General features: G+C 51.8%; 1 protein-coding gene across 1 annotated transcript in view; it reads right to left on the reverse strand.

Moving 5' to 3' along the window:
• FAM20A (FAM20A golgi associated secretory pathway pseudokinase) overlaps positions 1–16,544 on the reverse strand; it is a 45,660-nt gene extending 29,116 nt beyond the window's left edge. Inside the window, exon 1 of the mRNA XM_065897291.1 lies at positions 16,189–16,544. Coding sequence (XP_065753363.1) covers positions 16,189–16,544 — 356 coding nt within the window. The remainder of the gene's footprint in view (positions 1–16,188) is intronic.
• Between the last annotated feature and the right edge of the window lie 4,335 nt (positions 16,545–20,879).

The following is a 20,879-nucleotide window of genomic DNA, read 5'->3' on the forward strand; positions in this document are numbered from 1 at the left end:
GCCTCTCCCATAGCCTTGCGGTGCTTCTTTAACGTACGAGGCATCGTTGTAGTTAATACTATTGATCTCTGCATTTGCGAAGAGCTTCTTGCAGATGTATTTTGGGGGTTCTCTCCCTGTGCTGTCGAAGCCCTGTGACTACATCACTCCTCCAATCCACAGAGGAGGAAAGGAAGGTCTGCACCGTGGAAGCAGCAACACGGTCCGTGGAAAAGGAGCAAGTTGACAGCCAGGGTTCTGACCTAAGCCTTTTCCGCCCTTCCATGGAGGCTGCAGAGACGGAGACGCTTTGTCAAGGTGCATCGAGAACACGGAGGGAAACTCCCGAAACATCAGGGTGGTGGTGGAAACTCTGAACCTGCTTATCTGTCTTCTGTTGAGAAAGTAATAACTACGGAGGTTTCAGTGAGATTTTGCCAAACGGGCTGATTTCCCAGCACAAGCTCCTTGCTTTCTGGCTGAAATACAATCGCTTTCTCCTCTTGGAGCTGTGTCGCAATGGGCCACTTGTTTTCACTCCGGGCTTCGCTGGGTCCCTGGCCCCATGCTGCTGTCCCAGAACCACAGCTCTGGCCTGGCGGTGGCATAAGCCCTGCCCGGAGATCAGGGCTTCCGAGCTGGAGCGGACGGAATGGGGAGGGGCACGTCAGAGAGCATCCCACGTGTGGGAGCCACGGGGACCTCTGTCCCTGTGAACAAACATCAGGCGGAAGAAGAGCCAGTGGCCCAAAGGGGCCCACAGGTCTGAATAGTAACAAGGAACACAGCTCACCCTCCCCTGGCACTTACACTGACCCAAGCACTGCCCGGAGCACTCTGCAGTTTTCACTCTTTGAGGCCTCCCAGGAGCTCCGTAAAGGGTCAGTATTATTGTTACTACCTCGGGGCCCAGATGAAGGCGGTCCAAGGTCACCCTGCTAAGAAGTGGCAGACCTGTGATTAAACCCAAGCCTGGAATCAGGACATGGGTGAGAGATTCTTCCAATAAAGCTTTTTACCCTGACGGTAAAAAACAAAACTTTAGTCTAAAGATGAACAGCAGCTCTACGGTGTATAAGGACGGACAAGTTGGGCTCTTTGTAGAGCTTTTGAGCTTCGTGACAACCTCGTCTCCGGAAGGGCCACGGCAGTCTCCACCTGCAGAGTCCAGGGCCAGAAGCAGCTCTGCCCTTCCCACCTGTGGGCCTCGCAGGGCTGGGGCTCTGATCGCCGCCCACTACGCTTCCCGCGCTGAAAGCGCACCAGGATCCGACCTAAGACGTGAGGCACAGTCGGCGTGGAGGCGGCACCTCTGCCTTGGAAGTCCGGGTTCCGGTGGGACCCAGCTGGTCTGAGCCTCCCATCTGAGGATGGACTACTGTAGCGCCCCTCTTATGGGGCGGCTCTGAGGCTAAAGGAGACGGTCCGGGGTGGGGGTCGTCTCTGTGCCGCGCACGGAGGGAGGGTCCGCGCCCCCGGCTCAGCAGGGTCGGGGCCAGGGGAAAGGCCTCCAGCCAGCGGGGAGCGCCCTGCTTAGCTGGCTTGGTACAGGCCTTGGGAAAAGGAGACGAGAGGAAGGGAAAGGAGGGTTCCTGTCAAGTCAGTGAGGAACGTTAGCTGGCTGGTTTCCCCTCAGAAGGGCGTGTGTGTGTGTGTGTGTGTGTGTGTGTGTGTGTGTGTGTGTGGATGTGTGTGTACGTGTGGATGTATGTGGATACATATGTACACGTGTATGTGTATGTGTAGGTGTGTGTATATACAAGTGTGTGTGGATGCATGTGGATACGTGTGTAGACGTGTATGTGTGTATATGGAGGCGTATGTGTGTACGTGTGTGTGTGGACATGTGGATGTGTGTGTGTATGTATGTGTGTGTGTGGAGGCGTGTGTGAAGATGTGTGTGTACACGTGTACGTGTGTGTGTGTGCGTGCACGCACACACGCTGGGATAGAATTTCTGACGTCAGTAGACTAATTGCAGGCTGCCCCAGGTCTGTGTCTTCCCCCGCCCGCAAGCTCTGGGTATCTGATGTCAAAGTGACTGCAGAGAGATGAACACGCGCACATTCCCTCTGGCAGCAGCTGAGGCTGAGGCCAGGCAGGCCAGGGGCTGGGCTGGAAGCACAGGTGCTTTTCCCTGGCGTCTGGGAACCACAAAGGCTGTTTCTTCCTCCTCTCCTCCACCCACTGAGCATCAAACATCGATGAACGCGGCTGGCTGTTGGTGGCTATCAGATAACCCATACGGAGAGTACCACGATAACTAACTAGTGGTCCCTTACCTACTGGCGACTCAGGGCCGCAGGAAGCAGGCGCCCTGCCTCGTGTGTTACACACGTGACCTCAATCTGCCCTCCCGACACCCCCAGGGGTAGGTATGCAGCCCACTTTACAGGGCAGGAAACAGAGGCAGGAGGAAATGAGCCTCAGGCCTCCCAGTGCTTCAGAGGCAGAGTCAGGATTGAAACCCAGAGCTGCCCAACTGCAAAGCCTCCGAGATGCTCCCTTATTCATTCGTTTACCAAACACTCAGTAAGCACCTGCTATACACAGGCAGCGTTTTAGACCCCGGGGTTACACTGCCCAAGAAGCAAACAGCATCCCGCCTTCTGTTCATTTCCCGTGGCGGCCCTAACAAATGACCTCAAACTTGGGAGCTTCACAGAAATTCACTCTCAGAGCTCTGGGGCCAAGAGTCTGAAATCATGGCGTGGGCCAGGCCCTGCTCCTTCTGGGGGCTGCAGGGGAGAATCAATCCTCTGCTTCTTCCCGTTCCGGTGGCTACTGGCGTTCCTTGGCTTGCGGCCACACCACTCCAGCCTCTGCCTTCTTGGTCACAAAGTCTCCTCCTTTTCTGTCTGTGTCTAATCTCGCTCTGCTTTTCTCTTACAAAGACGCGTGTCATAGGATGTAGGGCCCACCCACACAATCCAGCAGGATCTCCTCACGTCAAGATCCTTAACTGCATCTGCAAAGAATTTTTTTCCAAGAGGTAACGGTGACATGTTCTGGGGATCCGGAAATGGCTATATCCACTCGATTCAATCCCTCCTTAAAAAGCTGATGAGGATATACACAAAGCATATCAATAGACAAGAGGGCATGTGATAAGAGCCCTGATGAAAATAAAGCAGGAGTTGGTAAAAGAGCGTCCTGGGATCCCTTATGTTGGAGGGGCAGGAAAGGTCTCTCTGGGTGGGTAGTTTTGCAAGTTGACCTGAAGGAAAAGAGTCAGCAGATCATCTCCAGTGGGGCCCAATGTTCTGGCCCACCTGGTTGTTTACTTATACCTTAATGAGTAAATAACATTTTGGGGGGCTTCCTGGTGGCACAGTGGTTAAGAATCCACCTGTCAATGCAGGGGACACGGGTTCGAGCCCTGGTCCGGGAAGATCCCACATGCCGCGGAGCAACAAAGCCCGTGCGCCACAACTACCGAGCCTGCGCTCTAGAGCCCGCGAGCCACAACTACTGAAGCCCGAGCACCTAGAGCCCGTGCTCCGCAACGAGAGAAACCACCACAATGAGAAGCCCGCGCACCGCAACGAAAGAGTAGCCCCCGCTCGCCGCAACTAGAGAAAGCCTGTGTGCAGCAACGAAGACCCAAGGCAGCCATAAATAAATAAACAAATAAATTAATAATAAAAAAACCATTTTGGGTGTGTGAGGCACAGCATCCCCTGCCCGGAGAGTGAGGAAGAAGCATTTTCATAGATGCAGATAAAGTGGTTGTAATATCACAAATTACAAGTAGCCTAAACAGACCGCTAGCTTGGTTCCTGCCAAAAAGAAGGTCTGCAGATCAACTGCTATAAATCCAAGATCATCGTTTTGGGCCGACCCCCCAGACCTTTCAATGGATTTACAGCCCATAACAGAACAGAACGCCACCTCATCCAGTTACCTGGGGTGTACAGTTTGCGATGAGTTTAACCCAGAGGGGCCCCTGGTAAGTTACACGGCTCACACTGGCGTCCAATGGTTGCTTTATTGATGGTTCTCTAATACCTAAGGTGGGCATTGGCTTATCATCTATTTTTAATATTTTTCCAGCCAAACATTTTGCAGTCGCATTCCACGGCACATGGCTTTGATGCACTGATCACCCGGTGGCTCACCTGTCACAGCAGGTCCAAAAGAATTGTCCGAGGAGAGTCCAAGCTGCTCCTGGCCCTTCGGCCCCTCTCTGGACAGAGGTCCGTGGCTTGAGTTCACTCACCGATCCCGTTCGACTCCGCGACCTTCGTAAAGAACCTTTGTTCCTATGTCCAAGTTCAGCTAATTACTGGATCTATTTCTCTGTTCCAAATGACAACCTGACGACCTACGTTCCAGGCACCGCCAAGCGTTTCATCCTAAACGCGCTGCCCCTGAATGTCTATCAGAAGCTCTAGCAGAGAAAGCAAGATCTGTAATGTCAACGACAAAATACTCTTTTTATGTAAATCTTTTAGGTAAACGGTAAAAGTCTCTTTAAAAAAATAAAAATAAAATGGCACCTGCAGGGCCTTTATGGTCATCATGACACACGACTGTAGCGGGCTGCATGCTGCTCCGCCAAAAGATGTCTGTGACCTGATCTCCGGAACCTGTGAAAGTGACCTTATTTGGAAAAAGAGCGTGTGCAGAGGTAAGTAAGGCTCTTGAGATGAGATTGTCTTGGATTACCAGGTGAGTCCTAAATCCACGACGTGTGTCCTTAGAGGAGAGAGACAGAGATAGAAGAGGAGGTTATGTGATCAAGGACGCCGGAGCTGGAGTGATGCAGCCACAAGCCGAGGGATGCTGGCAGCCAAAGAAGTTGCAAGAGGCACATAATGGATTCTCCCATAGACACTCTGGAAGGCCTGCTACCCTGCCCCACACCTCAATTTCAGATCGCAGCCTCCAGAATTGTGAAAAAATAAATTTACGTTGTTTCAAGCCACCAACAGTGACTTAAACAGTGGCAATCTGTCACGGTAGCCCTAGGAAACAAATACAGAGACTGAATTCTCTTTTTAGACCCTGCTCAGGAAATGCCAAGAGATCTGATGGCTTAAAGACTTGACTTCCAGCTTCCTAGAAGGGGGATGTGTCAGGCATCCAGCTGTTGCTATACAGCTCACAAAGGGATCCCTGAAAGGGGTCCAGGTTACTGAGGCAGAAAAGTTTGTCGTAGAAAACCCATCCTGGATGGCATATTTAATTTTTTTTTTTTTTTTTTTTTTGGCTGCGTTGGGTCTTCGTTTCTGTGCGAGGGCTTTCTCTAGTTGCGGCGAGCAGGGGCCACTCTTCATCGCAGTGCGTAGGCCTCTTCACTATCGCGGCCTCTCTTGTTGCGGAGCACAGGCTCCAGACGCGCAGGCTCAGTAGTAGTTGTGGCCCACGGGCCCAGCCGCTCCGCGGCACGTGGGATCCTCCCAGACCAGGGCCCGAACCCGTGTCCCCTGCCTTAGCAGGCAGACTCTCAACCACTGCGCCACCAAGGAAGTCCCGGCATATTTAATTTTTTAATAGCAAATTACATGAGAAGATCTCAGCTTCTCACCATTATATTATAATAACATACTGATATAATAAACAGGGAGCACACACTTTTCCATGTGTTGCTTTGAGGGCCTCGAGTTGCACTGACGGCGTTTTAGTCCATTTCAGTGGAGAGTTCTCTGAGAGGTCTGGCCTCTTGAGGGTCTCAAGACAAGGCAGCGCTTGTGGTTCTTGCCGAGTTTTTTCATCAGGGGTCCCACACGGAGCTCACTGAAGCCTCGCCAGCCTGGGGCAATGCCAGGGGATACTGCTTTATAATAAAATATGGATTGACTGGACATCTTTCCATGGGGGTACACCGGTCAACCTCTTACTGGCTGTAAAGCCCAATCTTTTTCAGTAATGAACTAATTATAGACTGTTTAAAGAGCTTCAGGAAGTAGAAAGGACTCTGCCTATTCATGGTGTTAACAATAATTTTCACAGATGCCTTACAGATCAATGGACAGATAATGGCCTCTGGAAATCTGTTTATAAAATACAGGCTCTTAATACACCTGATAAGGAAGAACAAACCTTCATAACTGTTCTAAATATTATGTTGGTTAATATGAAAGTGTTTAAAAGTTTATAAAACGAGCTTTAAAATCCTTCTGAGAGGATGCTGTGTACTCTTTCCACTCAATCAGAGCACCTGTGGCCTTGGGGAGGATCAGAGTTACTATAGGAGGAATGCAAAGAGAGACAAAGGCCAGTTTTCAGCTTTTGACCTCAAAGATGGCCTGCAGAAGAAGGTGGACTTAAAGTCTATCCATAAATAGATTGAAAAGAGAATAACTGAAGAGCTAAACACGTGGCCCCAAGGAAGGGGTTGAGCCCATCTTGTCTGGGAGTCAGGGAGGCCGAGAGGCCTCTATGGGCTGGAAGGGCCGTACCGGGAGGAGGGAGACAGTTTCAGAGATGGCTTTCGGCACGCTGCCCCGGGCACTGAGGTGGATACGAGCCTAAGTCAGCACAATTTGTGGGGACACAATTCGGTCCACAGCAGCTTCACTAGATTTGTGAAGGGTTATATTATTTTTCCCATTGACGCACAGGAAGGGGTCTTACCCCTGAGAGCTGCCTGTCCAGCGCCCAACAACTCACCAGGAGAGAAGACGACCCTCAAGCCTTTGCTCACAATAAGAGTACTAAGGTGTGCAGACCACCTCCACTTCCATGGCCATGGTAGCTGCATCTCCCCAGGTGGCCTTGGATCTACTGGGGCCAATCGAATGTTGCAGAAGTGACATTCATCAGGTTTTAGCCAGGACCCCAAGAGGCTACGCACACTTCCGCTCTCCCTTGGTACCCTGCTGCTACCATGTGAACAAGACCGATTGGCTGGACTGGGGGATGAGAGGCCACGTGGAGCCGTGATCATCATCTCAGCCCAGGTCCTAGACACGGGACTCCATAGGAGGAAGTACATCCCAGATGTAGACCACGGATGCCTGAGGGAGTCCAGCAGAGACTAGAAGAACTGCTTGGCTGAACCCAGCCCAAATCGCTCACCTGCAGAATCGTGAGAAGTAAATGGTTCTTGTTTTAAGTCACCAAGTATTGGAGGAAACAAAAGCAGAGAGTACACAGGACCTAAAAGTGGCTCTTTTATGCTCGAGTGGCCAGGAGCATTGGCAAAGTCATGGTGGGGGCTTGGTTATCAGAGAGAATGCGTGATAACAGCTGGGGCTGGGAGACGAGGGGGGCACGAGGCTTGGGTTGCAGGCACATCGATTTTAGGAAAAAAGGAAAGGAATCTACGCTATTTCTGTATATGCCAAATCAGTGATTTTCAAAGTTTTTCTAGAAGTGGAACTTTCTTTTCAAAAGAAATCTTACACAGAATCCCCAATGTATAAAATAGGTCAAACATAACTTTTTGGTATAAGTTGAATTTATATGGTCAAATATGTCAAATTATTTTTTAAAGTTAATAAGAACAAGAGGGATAATAGGATTATGGACTCAAGCACTCAAAATCGGGGGGGGGGGGAATGGAGGACAGGATAGTCTTATTTCAGTACCCACTTAATTTCTGCATATTATTTTGGGAGCAGAGTGTAAAAAAATCCTGATAAACACACAGAAGTCATTGGGACAGGAGACAGTTTTTTAACAGCTCTCCTTGCAATGTCAGGACACTCCTCGATGAAGCAAAGATGGGAGGAAAGTCATCTGTCCACATAAATTACCCGTGGCAGGCTCAGTGTGCCACAGTGTGCATAACACAATCAGGTGTGCATTTTCTCATATTATGTCAAAACCGCCTTAAAGTATATACTTTCAAAATGCAAATTCAATCAATCATTTGCAGAACCTGTGAAGCACCTCCAGGAACCTGGACGTTCATGAGACACGCTGGGAAAATGCTTGTCCCGTATGTTCACTCAGAAGAAATCCTGGTTGAAGATGTGCAGAGCTTGGAAAACAGCCGTCAGAGCCTGTGGGAACCACCCTCTTCATGTCAAAAGGAGGAACGTAGGCCTGGAGAAGGTAAGTGTTTCTCTTGGGATTAACACTCAGGCATCTTGGTTCTCAGTTGAGTTTTGGGAGAAAGAGACACTAGCCCATTAATGGGTCCACAGGAATTCCTTCTTTAGGCTCCCACGAAGAGAGCACGGCTGATTTAAGAGAAAGCCCAAATAAATAAAGATTCCTATCTTCTTGCGGTAATTTTAATGGTTGGTGTAAAAGTTCTGCACGTTAGGAATCTGTTACGAACGAATTTGTTTTTAAAAATGCAGCAAGCACAAGTTGAGAAACTTTCTAGCATCACTCTGGTCACATAAGTTCTTGTGGGTCACTTGAGGTCTGGGCACCCAGCCAGGTTTGGGGGAACTGCTCTTCCCACACTGAGCCACGTGGCTTGAATGGAGAGCTCAGTGGAGACTTTCCAGTGACTCCACCTCCCCCGCGTCAGTGATTGGTTGAAGCCTGGGCATGCTCCTCAGAACTGGACCAATCATAACCCTCCAGAGCCTAGTCGTATCCCCAGGCCTGGCCAGTCAGTGGCTTTGCCCAGGGTCTTTCTTTCCGGAAATTTTAGAAGCCCTTTTCTCTCTCTGGTCCCAGGGTTTCGGGGGCTTGAAACCGCAAGAGGGGATTACAACAAGAGGAAGAACTAAGCGTAGGGAGAGTAGAGACAGCTGACGTCACGGAATTTTGGGTACGATTCTCTACATTTCCTTTAAGTGCTTGCGTCGGTGGGAGTTGGGTTTCTGTCATTTGACATCAAAGTACTCTGATGAGTGTAGGCAACGCTTTGCAAATACAATGTATTGTTTCCTAAGAAAATAAACATATGCACAGAATGCAAAGTACGCATAAAACTTAAGGGAAATAGGGCTTCCCTGGTGGCGCAGTGGTTGAGAGTCCGCCTGCCGATGCAGGGGACGCGGGTTCGTGCCCCGGTCCGGGAAGATCCCACATGCCGCGGAGCGGCTGGGCCCGTGAGCCATGGCCGCTGGGCCTGCGCGTCCGGAGCCTGTGCTCCGCGGCGGGAGAGGCCACAGCATTGAGAGGCCCGCGTAACGCAAAAAAAAAAAAAAAAAAAAAAAACTTAAGGGAAATAGAGACCTCATCACTTGAACTCAGTAGGATCCAATGACCCCAGTTACAAAAAAAAAACAAACACAAAAAAAACCCCTGCAACGAAAGGGTGGTTAATCGGGGCTTGACTTGACGATGGAGTTGTGGCTGGTCAGTCTGACTTCCCCCAGCATCTCTGAGCGCCCAAGAGGAGCACAGAAGAGGCATAAATAAGCAGCCGCTGGTTGTGCAGAATTCTTTAACTCAGAGTGAAAAATCGTGAGCTGGGCTGTGAGTGCAGATAAACACACTTTCCCTACAGGATTTGTCACTCTTCAGCCGCTGAAGAAAGTGAACCAGAGAAATAGAAAAGCCCACTGAAACCGACGAAACCGGGATGACTGCATTGGCCAGAAGAGACAATCTGTCCCTCCATACAGGCTCCATTTTTTTTGCGGTACACGGGCCTTTCACTGCTGTGGCCTCTCCCGTTGCGGAGCACAGGCTCCGGACGCGCAGGCTCAGCGGCCATGGCTCACGGGCCCAGCCGCTCCGCGGCACGTGGGATCTTCCCGGACCGGGGCACGAACCCGCGTCCCCTGCATCGGCAGGCGGACTCTCAACCACTGCGCCACCAGGGAAGCCCCAGGCTCCGTTTTGGTGAGCATCACGAAAAGTACGTACCCACGAACTACAGAGCTCGACCCAGGTACAGACAGCTGAAGGCAAGTTTGTTCTCTGAGAGCTGAACTTGACTTCCCAGGGCTGAACAGCTCTGGTCTTTTTCTGCCAGCAGAGCTCTTTTCTAACCCATCCACCTCTCCCACACTGTCTAAATTCCCATCTCTCCCCAGGCCATCTTGTCTTTTATGGTCCAGTGCCTCAATTCATCTGCCCCTGGGCCAATGACTCCTCAAGTTTCTCTCTACTCTCCACATTTTGCTGAATTTTGGTACACGTTCCTGGCTTCTTGGGAACCATAGTCCTGTGCTATTTTCTATCCCGTGACTTCCCAAGTTTACCTGGTTGGTTACTAGAGAATCTGATAAAATAGGCCCTTTTTTGGTTCTTAACTGTGCTTCTTGCTCAAGCCCGAGGATACTGGTGGTCTCCAGTTCTTGGCTTCCAAGGTCAGCCTCCAGGGATCGACAGTATTGGATGTTGGCATCTCCAAGGCACTCAAGCTCAGTTCTGTCTTGATTTCACGTTTCAACCACAGGACATCCTGCCAAGTGGCAGGCCATAAAAAGAACTAGGCCTTTTCTTTTTCCGTACCATGGTTTTCCTTAGGCATATATGTGTGTGCCTGCCTATAACGACAGGTACGCAGACGTCCTTACTCCTAGGGACTTCTGCTCCCCTAGAGCTGCAGCTGTGTAGAATCCTCACTTGGCTTTTAGCCACACGAAAGCCGACTTCAGCAGAATCCACAGGTTCTCATCGCCCTCCAGTTTAATGAATAATCACAAGGAAAACACAGGTCAGCACCTACCAAGGGGTGAGTGGGGATTGCTCCGGCTAAGTCAGGGTCTCTCTGTGGTTCCCACTTTTCGTGAGTGAGTGACTTTTTGGCGGCTCTTCCTCAGAAAGTTCAGGGAGCTGAGGAAATTCTCTCTTCTTGGCAAACGGCACCTTTTCAACTTTCCTTCAGGGCTTTTTTTTTTTTGGAAATTGATTTTATTTACGCTACTGCAGTAGGGAGAGCACCCCAGATCCAAATTCCAGGATGTCTCAGCAGGCTGGCTTTGCCTTTGCCTTTTATAGGGAGAAAGAGCCAGGTTATGGGTGGGATAATTTCACGGTTAAGATTGTTTTTGTTCAAGGCTTCTTCTCTCCCATAGGGGTGCAAGCCATTGACTAACGGCCTCCAAATCCTGAGGTTGTCTGCCCCCCATTATCTGTCCCACAGATGTTTACTCTGGCTCTCCCCTGCGGGGAACCATGAAACAGATGTATTCGTGCAACCATGTGCAAGCTGGGGGCTTTTCATGCCTGGAGCAAGTGGTCATTCATGCTCACATGACAGCTGCCATGAAGCTGCACGGTCATAACGATTAACGTGATGGTACAGGGAGAGGATGAGTCTAGTCAGGGAGGGACCAGAGCGGGCGGAAGTCGTCGGAAAAGCCTTTCCAGAGCGGAAAAGCGAGCGAGCACCCGTGGACGTCCAAGGATGCAGAGGATGAGAGCTGCTGGTCAGAGAGCATGGATTCTAGAGCCAGACCCTCTGGGTGCAAAGGCTGCCTGACTTACGCAGACAAGTTATGACCACCTTCCCATCCCCAGTTTCCTCCATAAGATGAAGTAAACACAGTGCTGAACTAGTTTTCCAACCTTGTGGCTTAAACAATACCCACTGATTATACCCCGAGCTATAGGTCAGAAATCGAGCTCAGCGTGACGGAGCTCCCTGCACAGGCTGTACAAGGGTGAAGTTAAGTCATCAGCTAGGTAGAGTTCTTGCCTGGAGATTCTGGGGAAGGATCTGCTTCCGTGCTCACTCTTGCTGTTCGCAGCATTCATTTCTTGTGGCTGTAGGACTGAGGTCCCTGTTTCCTGGCTGGCTGTCGACTGGGGCCCATCTTAGACCCTGAGGGTCACTCATCTCTCCTGCCACATGGCCCCTCCATCTCTGAGTCAGCAATGGGACATCCAACCCTTGTCATATGCAGAGTCTCTGACCTCCTCTTCTTTGACCAGCCAGAGAAAACTCTGCTTTTAAAGGGCTCATGTGATTAGGTCCGGCATACCTGGGTAATCTCCCTATCCCAAGGTCAACCGGTCTGGGACTTCAGTTACATCTGTAAATTCCCTTTACTGCAGTACCTAGATGAGCACTGGCTTGGATAATGAGGTGTGTGTACACCCAGGGCCTGGCCTCTAGGGAGCGCATCTTGGAATCCTGCACCTACTTCTCAGGAAATTGTGAGGCCTGAGTTAGCAAGTATATGTCAAGTACCTGGCACCTACCAAGCATGTCTCAGGTAGGAGGATTTGCATGCAAAGAACTACCAAGTGGAGTTCCCAGAGGGATGAGAATTTGGTTGGGGTAAAAGGGGGCTGTCAGCGGTTGGGACCAATGGAACAGCTGGTGAGCATCTTCCAGTTCTTGGCCGACGGGCTTCATTCTGATGCAGCTGGAGACGGGAAGTGCCGTCCTCCTTGGATGCACACTGGTACCCTCCCTGTTTTAGGTCTTTGCCGAGCTGACTGCAATGAGAACTGAGCTTTGACATGAGGGGGCAGGAACCTGGAAACGGCCTCTGGATGAGCTCTCTCTGAAACCATCTGCTTGGAGCTTTTGGCTCCGAGAAGAGTGGAGAGGTTTCCTCCAGCTACAAATCCAGGGATTCAGAAACCACTAAAATCACAGCTTTTCCCAACCGGCCAAGCAAGGCTCTAATTGGGAGAAAAGAGAAATGCAAGTCCGGATCCCCACTCCTTCTGCTAGCCACATACAGGTGGTGGCTGAGGCCCCTCTTCAAATCCCAGGAGGCTCATTTCCTTTCTCAGCCTGGCATCACTGGCCGAAGAATCGAACAAGGGGCCCAGGTCCTGCTGACTCTGGGTGAATGACAAGTGGCCGGCACCCCTGAGTAAGACCCCGGGCTTTTATCTGCTCTGTGAGCTGAACTGCCTGTTCTCAATAACCCTGTGCTCCGAACAATCTCGGGCCAGCAAGAGATAAGGTGGAAAGAGATGAAAAGGAGGGGATGAGAATAAAGACACTTTATTTTCTATTCCCCGGATGCCACGGTGGGAAGAAGCTTTTTCTCCAGCAATTCCTAGGCCAGACCACTCTCATGCCCAGATGAATTCTTGCCCGTCTCTTCTGGCATCACCCCCCCCCCCACCCCCGCCACCTGCTGCCGCTCTCCTACAACTGCTTCGGCTTCTGGATCTTCTCATAGCTTCTCCGGGAAAAGCCGGAGCCAAGTTACTTCCCTCAAACAGCTGTCATTCTTGCAAAGCTGTCTCTTTGCTGTGATTTTCAAAGGGAGACTCAGGGCCAGGCTTTCTTCAGCGAAGGCAAGCGGTGGAGGTGTGAAGGCGGAAGACAGGGGCATCCGATGGAGGGAAAGACACAGGTACACACACGTGTTTGAGAAATGCTGACTCGGTAAGTGTAGGAAAATATAACCTTCTTGATACCTGAGGATGAGGTCAAGAAAGAAAAGCAGAGAGTGGAAAACTTGCACCTGTGCTGTAGCTGCCGGAGTTCTTACACCAGGCAGGCATGACCCTGTCTGACCTTGACTGTCAGACCGGAGGGTTACAGAGGAACCGACCAAAGATATGAGGGCAAACGGCCAAGCCAAGCTGACCGGCTCTGACATGTCAAAGGACAGATGCTGTCTGGCTCGGGCAGCTGCTGGGCGGGGAAGGAACCCAGAGCTCAGCCTCTAAGACGTAAGGGCAGCGACAGCCTGAACCTGGGCTGCAGGTAAGCGCTGCCCTCCACCACTGCTTTGAAAGGAAAAGGCTTCATCTGGCTTGTTGGTTTAAGGTCTGAAATAGTGACGACCCCACTTCCCGGGCTCCCTGTGTGCTCTCTTCTCCAGTCAAGAGAGGTGCCAAACGTGTTGGACCGCTCGCTGTGATCAGCGGCCAATGGCGCGACAGAGACATTTTCCCCGACTGCATTTTTAACTTGGATTGCTGCCGTGCTTAGTTACACCGCGAGGGGGAAAAGAGAGGAAGGGAGGGAAGAGCAGCTCGTTGAGGAGGTCTGCAGAAAGCTTCGTGACAGCACGAGGATAGCACACCCTACCCAGCGTGTCAACTACATGTTGACACCCCGTGAACAAATACCGATCGAGAACCTGAAACGTTCCAAACAGTGTATAAGCTCCATCTGCCACTGAAATCAAAAAGAGACGTGCTGCGGAGGAAAAGGCGGGCCGTGTCCTAACTCCTATTGGTGACGAGCTCAAGTTATAGAAAGATACGTTCTGACTTCATACCAGTACTTATTAGTGTGGTGGGTTAAAATAAAAAAATCATTCACTCAGACTAATGGGCTCCTCTGGGCCACTGGGGAGGAAATGCTGATTTGGCTAGTTTATTACCTGCGCCGCTCCCGGTGAGGCAGATTGGTTTAATGCTACAATTATTCTGGATAGCAGTTAATGATGCTAAGTAATTACTGGTAGGGTGGCATCCACATATGTCTAGAAAGGCCTGGCTTTTCAGTACTGGCTGGGTTGTGGCTACAAACAAGGGGGGTTTGTCTGTGCAAGAGGGAAACAATTGGCAAGGTCCCTCCCTGTTGTTGTTTTTTTCCTTTGCTGTTCGTTCTAATCGTCTGCACCGAAATCTGGAGCGTTGGTTGGCCCTGCACATCGCAGCAGGTACTTTTTATGTGTCCTCACGTCGTCAGGGCGCTGTCTCACTTAAAAGTAACGAGTGACTATCTCTCACAATAGAACTTTGAGTGCAATTCCAATGCACCCTGGCTAATGAGTCTTCCACATTCCATTTTTAGCCCTGGTATATACACGTATTAAAATCCTTGCCTTGACATTTACAATGCAGCTTGGGTGAAGGTTCTCTGCCTCTGGGGTCCGGTTTCAACACTTGTAAGTGTAGCTCCCCTCCTGTTATAGCCCACAAACCTCACCTGAGATCTCAAGTATTAAAAGGTAGTGATGAGTAGGTACCACAACTGTCATGTTCAACCAACCACACGAAACTACTCTGTTAGCGCCGAATACAGCAAGGTCACCAGTCCCCCTCAAACCTCCGTTAAGTGCCCAAGATCATTCCTGGTCAGTAAATGTGTTTTTCTGACATATAATGGCACAGAAATCAAGCTCAAAATTGTCTGTAGGACAGATTGGTGAGAAAGACTTTCGCTTTTCTTCCAAAAGATTCCCTTCGACTCTCCGTAAGGACAAAAGTAACGTAGGGAAGTTTAAGGCCACAGAAATGTGAGTTAAGTGAATATTGATCGACATTGACAAAAGCAAGCAACTTCTCCCACAGTCCCTTCTCAGATCCTCAATGGACGTGGAGATAATTTTCCAAGGGCAAAACTTCCTAGCTCACTGACCTGCACGTTATTGATGAAATAAAGGTAATATCGAAAATGACAGTGCCTGAGAAGCAATCTCAAACTGCCTTTTTATTGCGTCCAATCAACAAGAGAACCGAGAACCACTTTCTTTTTAATACAAAATCATCAGCCAGTTGCAACGGAAACACACCACAGTGACTTTGGCCAGTAACTCTCAATTTTTTTTCTTTTTGCTTTCTGAAGGCCCCCTCCACCCCTGGTCAGTCTCAGCACTACAGAGTAACGAGCAGTAAAACTGGGCTAGCGCTGACCTTCCATAGGCGTTTAATGTCTACCCATCCTCCAGAGGGACTATAAAGCCAGCAAAGACATCTAATCTGGAAATCTCTTGTATTAAGAAAAGTGATGGGTGCGGTCCGAAAGTGGACTGAGTGATCTGCAGACCAGTGTGTACTTCAAAACAGAGTCCTAACTCCTATGAAGGCCTTCTGTCATCAGCTGGGGACCTCAGAACTGACCATTCCAGCTTCTCCAAAGGACCCTCCCACCCTGTCCTTTCACACACACACAAAATCCTTCTTAATGTTAGCCTACACATGTTTGGCTTTTTTTCCCTCTATATTTTGCCTTGGATTTAAACAAAATTCCCAGGTAGATTTTTATCTTCCCAGTGCTCAAATCCCCACGATAATAAAACCGCCTGCAGGTCGTAAGACTCACGGGACAAGCCACTTTGCACAGCATGGCGACCATTTCAGGAAACTGACCACTGACTTTCTGCCCGGGTGACCTCTCGTGATCTCTGACCCCGGGCAGAGGAATAAGCAAAGGGGAAGAGCCGGGTGGCGGGCGTAGCCTCGGTTCGTGGAAGGCGCCCAGGTCTAGAGGTAGGTGCCGGGTTCGAAGCAGCTCTCTCTCGAGTTGCTCTGCTGGGGAACCTCATTCTGGAAAACCGAAGTCCGGCAGCGGCTTTCCACATCAGGGCCAGGAGAAAGAGGGGGGAGATGGCCCGGGGAACAGAAGGGGCTCAGGATGGACCCCAGGGGCTCGCGGGGAGAGCAGCTGGGAGCACCTCCTGCTGGCGCTGCTGCCCAGAAGCTCTTCCTCGCGCGGAGATCGGCTCGGGGGCCGGGCGCCGGGGCGCGGGGTCTCACCTGTTCCAGCGGGCCACCTTCCTCCGGTAATAGCGCAGCGCCTCGGGGCCGGCCAGGAGCGAGTCCTCGGGCCCCAGCAGCGGCGGCTTCTCCGGCTCGTTGTACAGCGGGTGCGCGAAGAGGGCCCGCAGCTTGGAGCCGGGGCCGCCGCCGTCCGGCTCGGCCGGGGGAGCGTGGCGCGCGGCCGGCCGAGGGGCCGAGGTGGCGGCGCGGTGGGCGCACGGGCAGCCGGGCGGGCGCTCCCGGGGCCGCAGCCGGCGCCGTACCCGGGGCCCGAGGTGGAAGTAGAGGTCGGCGGCCAGCAGCACGCCCAGCAGCAGCAGGGTCCGCAGGCGGTCCCGGCGCAGCCCCGGCATGGCCCCGCCGCGGGGTGGTGGTGGTGGGGCGAGGCGCCGGAGCCCCAGGACTGGGCGCTGCCCGCGCGGAGGGCCCCCTGCGAGGGCGGTGGCCCTTGAACTCGGGGCCGGGGCGCCGAACGCGCGGGGGCTGGAGGCGTGGAAGGGCGTCCCCTCTCTGCGCGGAGCGGTCCCCGAGAGCCGCTGTCTCCCGGGCCCCTGTTTCTCGCACCTTCTCAGCCCCGCGCCCGGCAGCCCGGGAGTCCGCGGCAGGTGGAGGCTCGGGGCACGGGGACGGGCGGCGCTCGCCTCTCGGAGAAGGGGGAGGGCGGCTGCGGAGCCCGCGGCGTCTCTCCGGAGGATGCGGCCGCTCGGGCTCCTCCTGCGGGCGGCGGGGACGCCCGTGCCCCCGGCTCCGCGGGCCGAGCTGGTGTGCGCGCCCGGTCCCCGGAGGAGGGTGACGCCGGGTCGCCCCCGCCCACTCCCGCTGGCACCTGCCTCCGGCGCCGCCCGCCAGCCAACTCCGAGCCCTCTTCCGGCCCTGCCGGTCTACCTGGTCACCCGCCCCGCCGCGCGCGCGCCTTCCGCCCTCGCCCGGGACCCCCGCTTGCCCTGCCCGGGGCTCAGGCCGGGCGCTTGGTGCGGGGAAGGTGGGGCTCCCGCGGTGTGCGCGCGAGACCTTCGATTTTCATGTTGATTTCCTAGAAAACAAGACAGCTCCCGGAAAGCCTTTCTCCTGTAAGATTTGCCAGGTGTGTGTGTGCGCGCGCGCGCGTGTGTGGGCTTTTCTCTCTTTGCATCTTCCCGCAGAGCACCCACTTGATCCATAAGGACTGCGTGTCGTGTGCATGTGCTTGGCACGTACTAGGCGCTCGGGAAACAGCCGCTTAGCCAAGGAAAAAGTTTGACCTTTAAAAAAAAGGCACCGGTTCCACCTAGCATCTTGGCGACTTCCTGTTTGGAGGGAGTTTGGTGCCAACTGCGCCTGCACTGTACCGAGAGGAAATCTGTCTTGCAGCGAAGGAGGGGGTCTGGACTCCACCCCCGCCCGCATGACCCCACTCCGAACTTTTGCGGTGAGCTGGGTGTGAAGGCGGGTCCGCCCACATGATTCAGGCTTTCTCCCGATATCCTGTGAGGTCACTTCTACTTCCCCACTCCATTTTCCCGTTGAGGAAGAGGGAGAGGCAGTTGCCTGGCCCTGAACTCCGGGCTGCTCTGTTTAATGACCTGGTGGGATGGCGAAGTGCTCACCGAAACCCCCCCGCCTGCTGGATGTGGAGCGAAAGGCATCTTCGCCTGAGCGAGCTGCCCGCCCAGGCAGCAGCGGTTCCCTCCCGCGTCTGGGGACCCCGGTCTTTAACCCCGTCCTTCCCTGCTGGAGTCAAGAACCCTCAGACACACTTGGACTTGTGGGTTCAGACCAGAGTTCTTGCTCCTGTGGTTCGGCGGGAGATCCTTGTGGCCTTTGCCATCCCCATCATTTGTAAGGGAACATGGTAACAGATCCTACCCCGCAGGGTTATTGTGTGGCGTGAGCCACTTAAAGCCTGTAACTTGCTTTGAACGGCACGCGGTACGTGTGAAAGATGCGTTTGCCAGAAATATGATTACTTCTTGGTTCCTGTCGTACACTGGGACGGGTTCGAGATGGTGAGTGGGACAAAAATAGAAAAGTACTGAAAAGGAAGATGCCCAAAAGGGACGATTGTCCGCAACACAACGTAGTGGCCTAAAATGCCTAGTCCAAGTGAGCAGTCCCGAGGTGATACTATTGCCAGCTGCTCCTCTCAGCTGGGTGCTGGCAGGATTTTTAGGGGTTTTTTCTGAACCACCTTCTTCTTTTTCTCTGCAGTTAATCTCGAACTGGTCTCCAGTTTCTAAGAAACTTTGCAGCTTCGGACGTGTCTAATTAGGCATCCATGCCAGAGGGTGAAGAAGTCGGCCGTGGGTCGGTGTTGCATCCCTAATAACGAGGCTGCGTTTCTGGGCCGGCAGAGGACGTGGCCATGAAGCCATCACACGTCTTATGACTTCACCTCTCGCGCACCCACGGGGTCCTGCTCGCTCAGTAGAGTCTTTTGTATGAGCTCAATTCAGGAAACAGTATTCCTGACTCAAGTAGGGACTATCGCAGCGTGTTTTCCCTGCCCCACAAAGGTCAAGGGCAAAAGGGCATGTGGAAGTCAGATAGGAAGTGTGAATAAGGTTGGGGTGGGAGAGTGGAAACCCTACAGGCAGAGTTGACCAGGCAGAGGTCACTGTCCTCAGGGTTTGTCTAAATCTCTCCTTCTCTCTCCCAGAAATGAGCCTTTCCCTTGGGTTCCTGCACTGACTCTCCACGTTTTGGGCCCTGGCTCCCTCCCCAGCCTCATCTGTGTCCCTCACGTTGAGTTTAGTGGTTTGTTTGCTTTACGGTTTGAATTTTGTACCCCCCCAAATTTATATGTTTAAATCCTAACTCCTCATACCTCAGAAGGTGACCTTATTTGGAAGTAGGGCCGATGCAGATGCTGTCAGTTAAGATGAGGTCATACTGGAGTAGAGTGTATGACTGGTGTCCTTATAAAGAGGGGGACTTCGGACACAGAGGTGTATGCACATAAGGAGAATTCCACGTGAGGATGAAGTTAGAGATCAGGGTGCTGCTTCCACAAGCCAGGGAAGGCCAAGGATGGCTAGCAAACCACCAGCAGTTAGGGAAGGGGCATGGAGCAGATCTGCCTTCCTGGCCCTCAGGGGAGACCAGCCCTGCCAGTTCCTTGATCTGAGACTCTGGCCTCCAGAACTGTGAGACACTATACTTCTGTTGTCTCAGCCACCCAGCTTGTGGCCCTTAGTTACAGCAGCCCTTGCAGTCGAATCCAGTACACATCTGCATTCCTCGCTGGAGCATGACCTCCTCAAGCGTAGAAGGAGGCTGTTACCTAAGGACTGCGGGCTCTGAGGACAGGGTTTATCACTTGGGAAATGCTTGAGAAGTTTTTGCAGAAGGAATGAAGGGAAATCATTGGAGGCAGGGATCTCAGGCTATACCTCTGCAGCTGTAGCCTCTCACACAGAGCCTGGTGTCCCGGAGGGGCTGAACTATTGGTTAGAATAAAATAACAACTTGGGACCCTGTAGGAGATGAAGAAGAAATACAAGACATTGTTCCTCCCTTGAAGCATCTCTTATGGTTATTAGGGAAACCAGATCTGTCTGTATCCAGGAGACAATTAAGACAGAGGTCCCTGAGCAGGCCAGGGAATCTGAGCCACGGCAGAAATTAGGAGGAGGAAACGCAAAGGGCACTTGTGTTTCCTTTCAGTCTAGCTAAATATCAAGCCCTCTATTTCCAGGAATTAAATCACGAAAACAACAGTCAACATTTAAACACAAGAGCTCTTCAATCTGTGAAGGTTGCACTTATTTCTGTTGTACACATGTTCATATGTTACTTAAAACACGACTAGTTGTTTCTTGTTTGTGTGGTTGGTTTTCTACACTAGGCGCTAACTCCACGAGCACGGGGCCGACATGTTCCCCCTCCTTTTCCTGCTTTCATAGGAACTCTTACATCGAAGGCATGGAGCTGAAATTAACAAACACCTGTGGAATAATTGATACCTGTATATGTGGGTCCGTGTGTGCTCAGGTATCCGGGACGTGGTTTGAAAAAGAGTATTAAAAAAATCTGAACTTTTGGGACTTCTCTGGCGGTCCAGTGGGTAAGACTCCACGCTTCCACTGCAGGGGGCATGGGTTGGATCCCTGGTCGGGGAACTAAGATCCCGTATGCCGTGCGGCGCGTCCAAAATAAAAATAAAATTTAAAAAAATCGGGACTTTTAAGATCTGACCCCAGAATATGTTAAATATTACATTTAGTTAGAATATCTAAACCTTAGGAATCTCGATGGTCCTGTTGAAAGAGCAATAGGTAAGAGACGTAGAATGAAATAACTATGCTAACTGCAGACATCTGTGTCCCTAAGAGATTTTGTTACTGTATAGATGTGTATGAGGACAACGTTACCTTTACCTGCTGTCTCAGCAGCCAGTGAGAGAGGAGAGAGGCAATTAGACTACTGTCAATGGCAGATCCAGAACGGAGCGGGATTCAGAAAACTGATACTGATTTGGTGTTGGACTCACTCTTCTCTTATTCTGAGCTAGTAAGCTGATTCTTACCAGCTCATACGGTTCTGCACACACTGAGGTCCAATTCTGATACACGCTGACGTTTGGGAATCATTGGTTGAGAGGATAGTGCTAATGGGAGCAGACATATAGATTTGATTCCAAACGGTCCAGCTGGGATGCATTGTCCAGGGCTGGCGTTCTGACTTGTGTCATAAAGTTGAGAGAGAGAGAG

This window comes from Phocoena phocoena, chromosome 19, assembly GCF_963924675.1.
Source record: "Phocoena phocoena chromosome 19, mPhoPho1.1, whole genome shotgun sequence".
Lineage (NCBI taxonomy): Eukaryota > Metazoa > Chordata > Mammalia > Artiodactyla > Phocoenidae > Phocoena > Phocoena phocoena.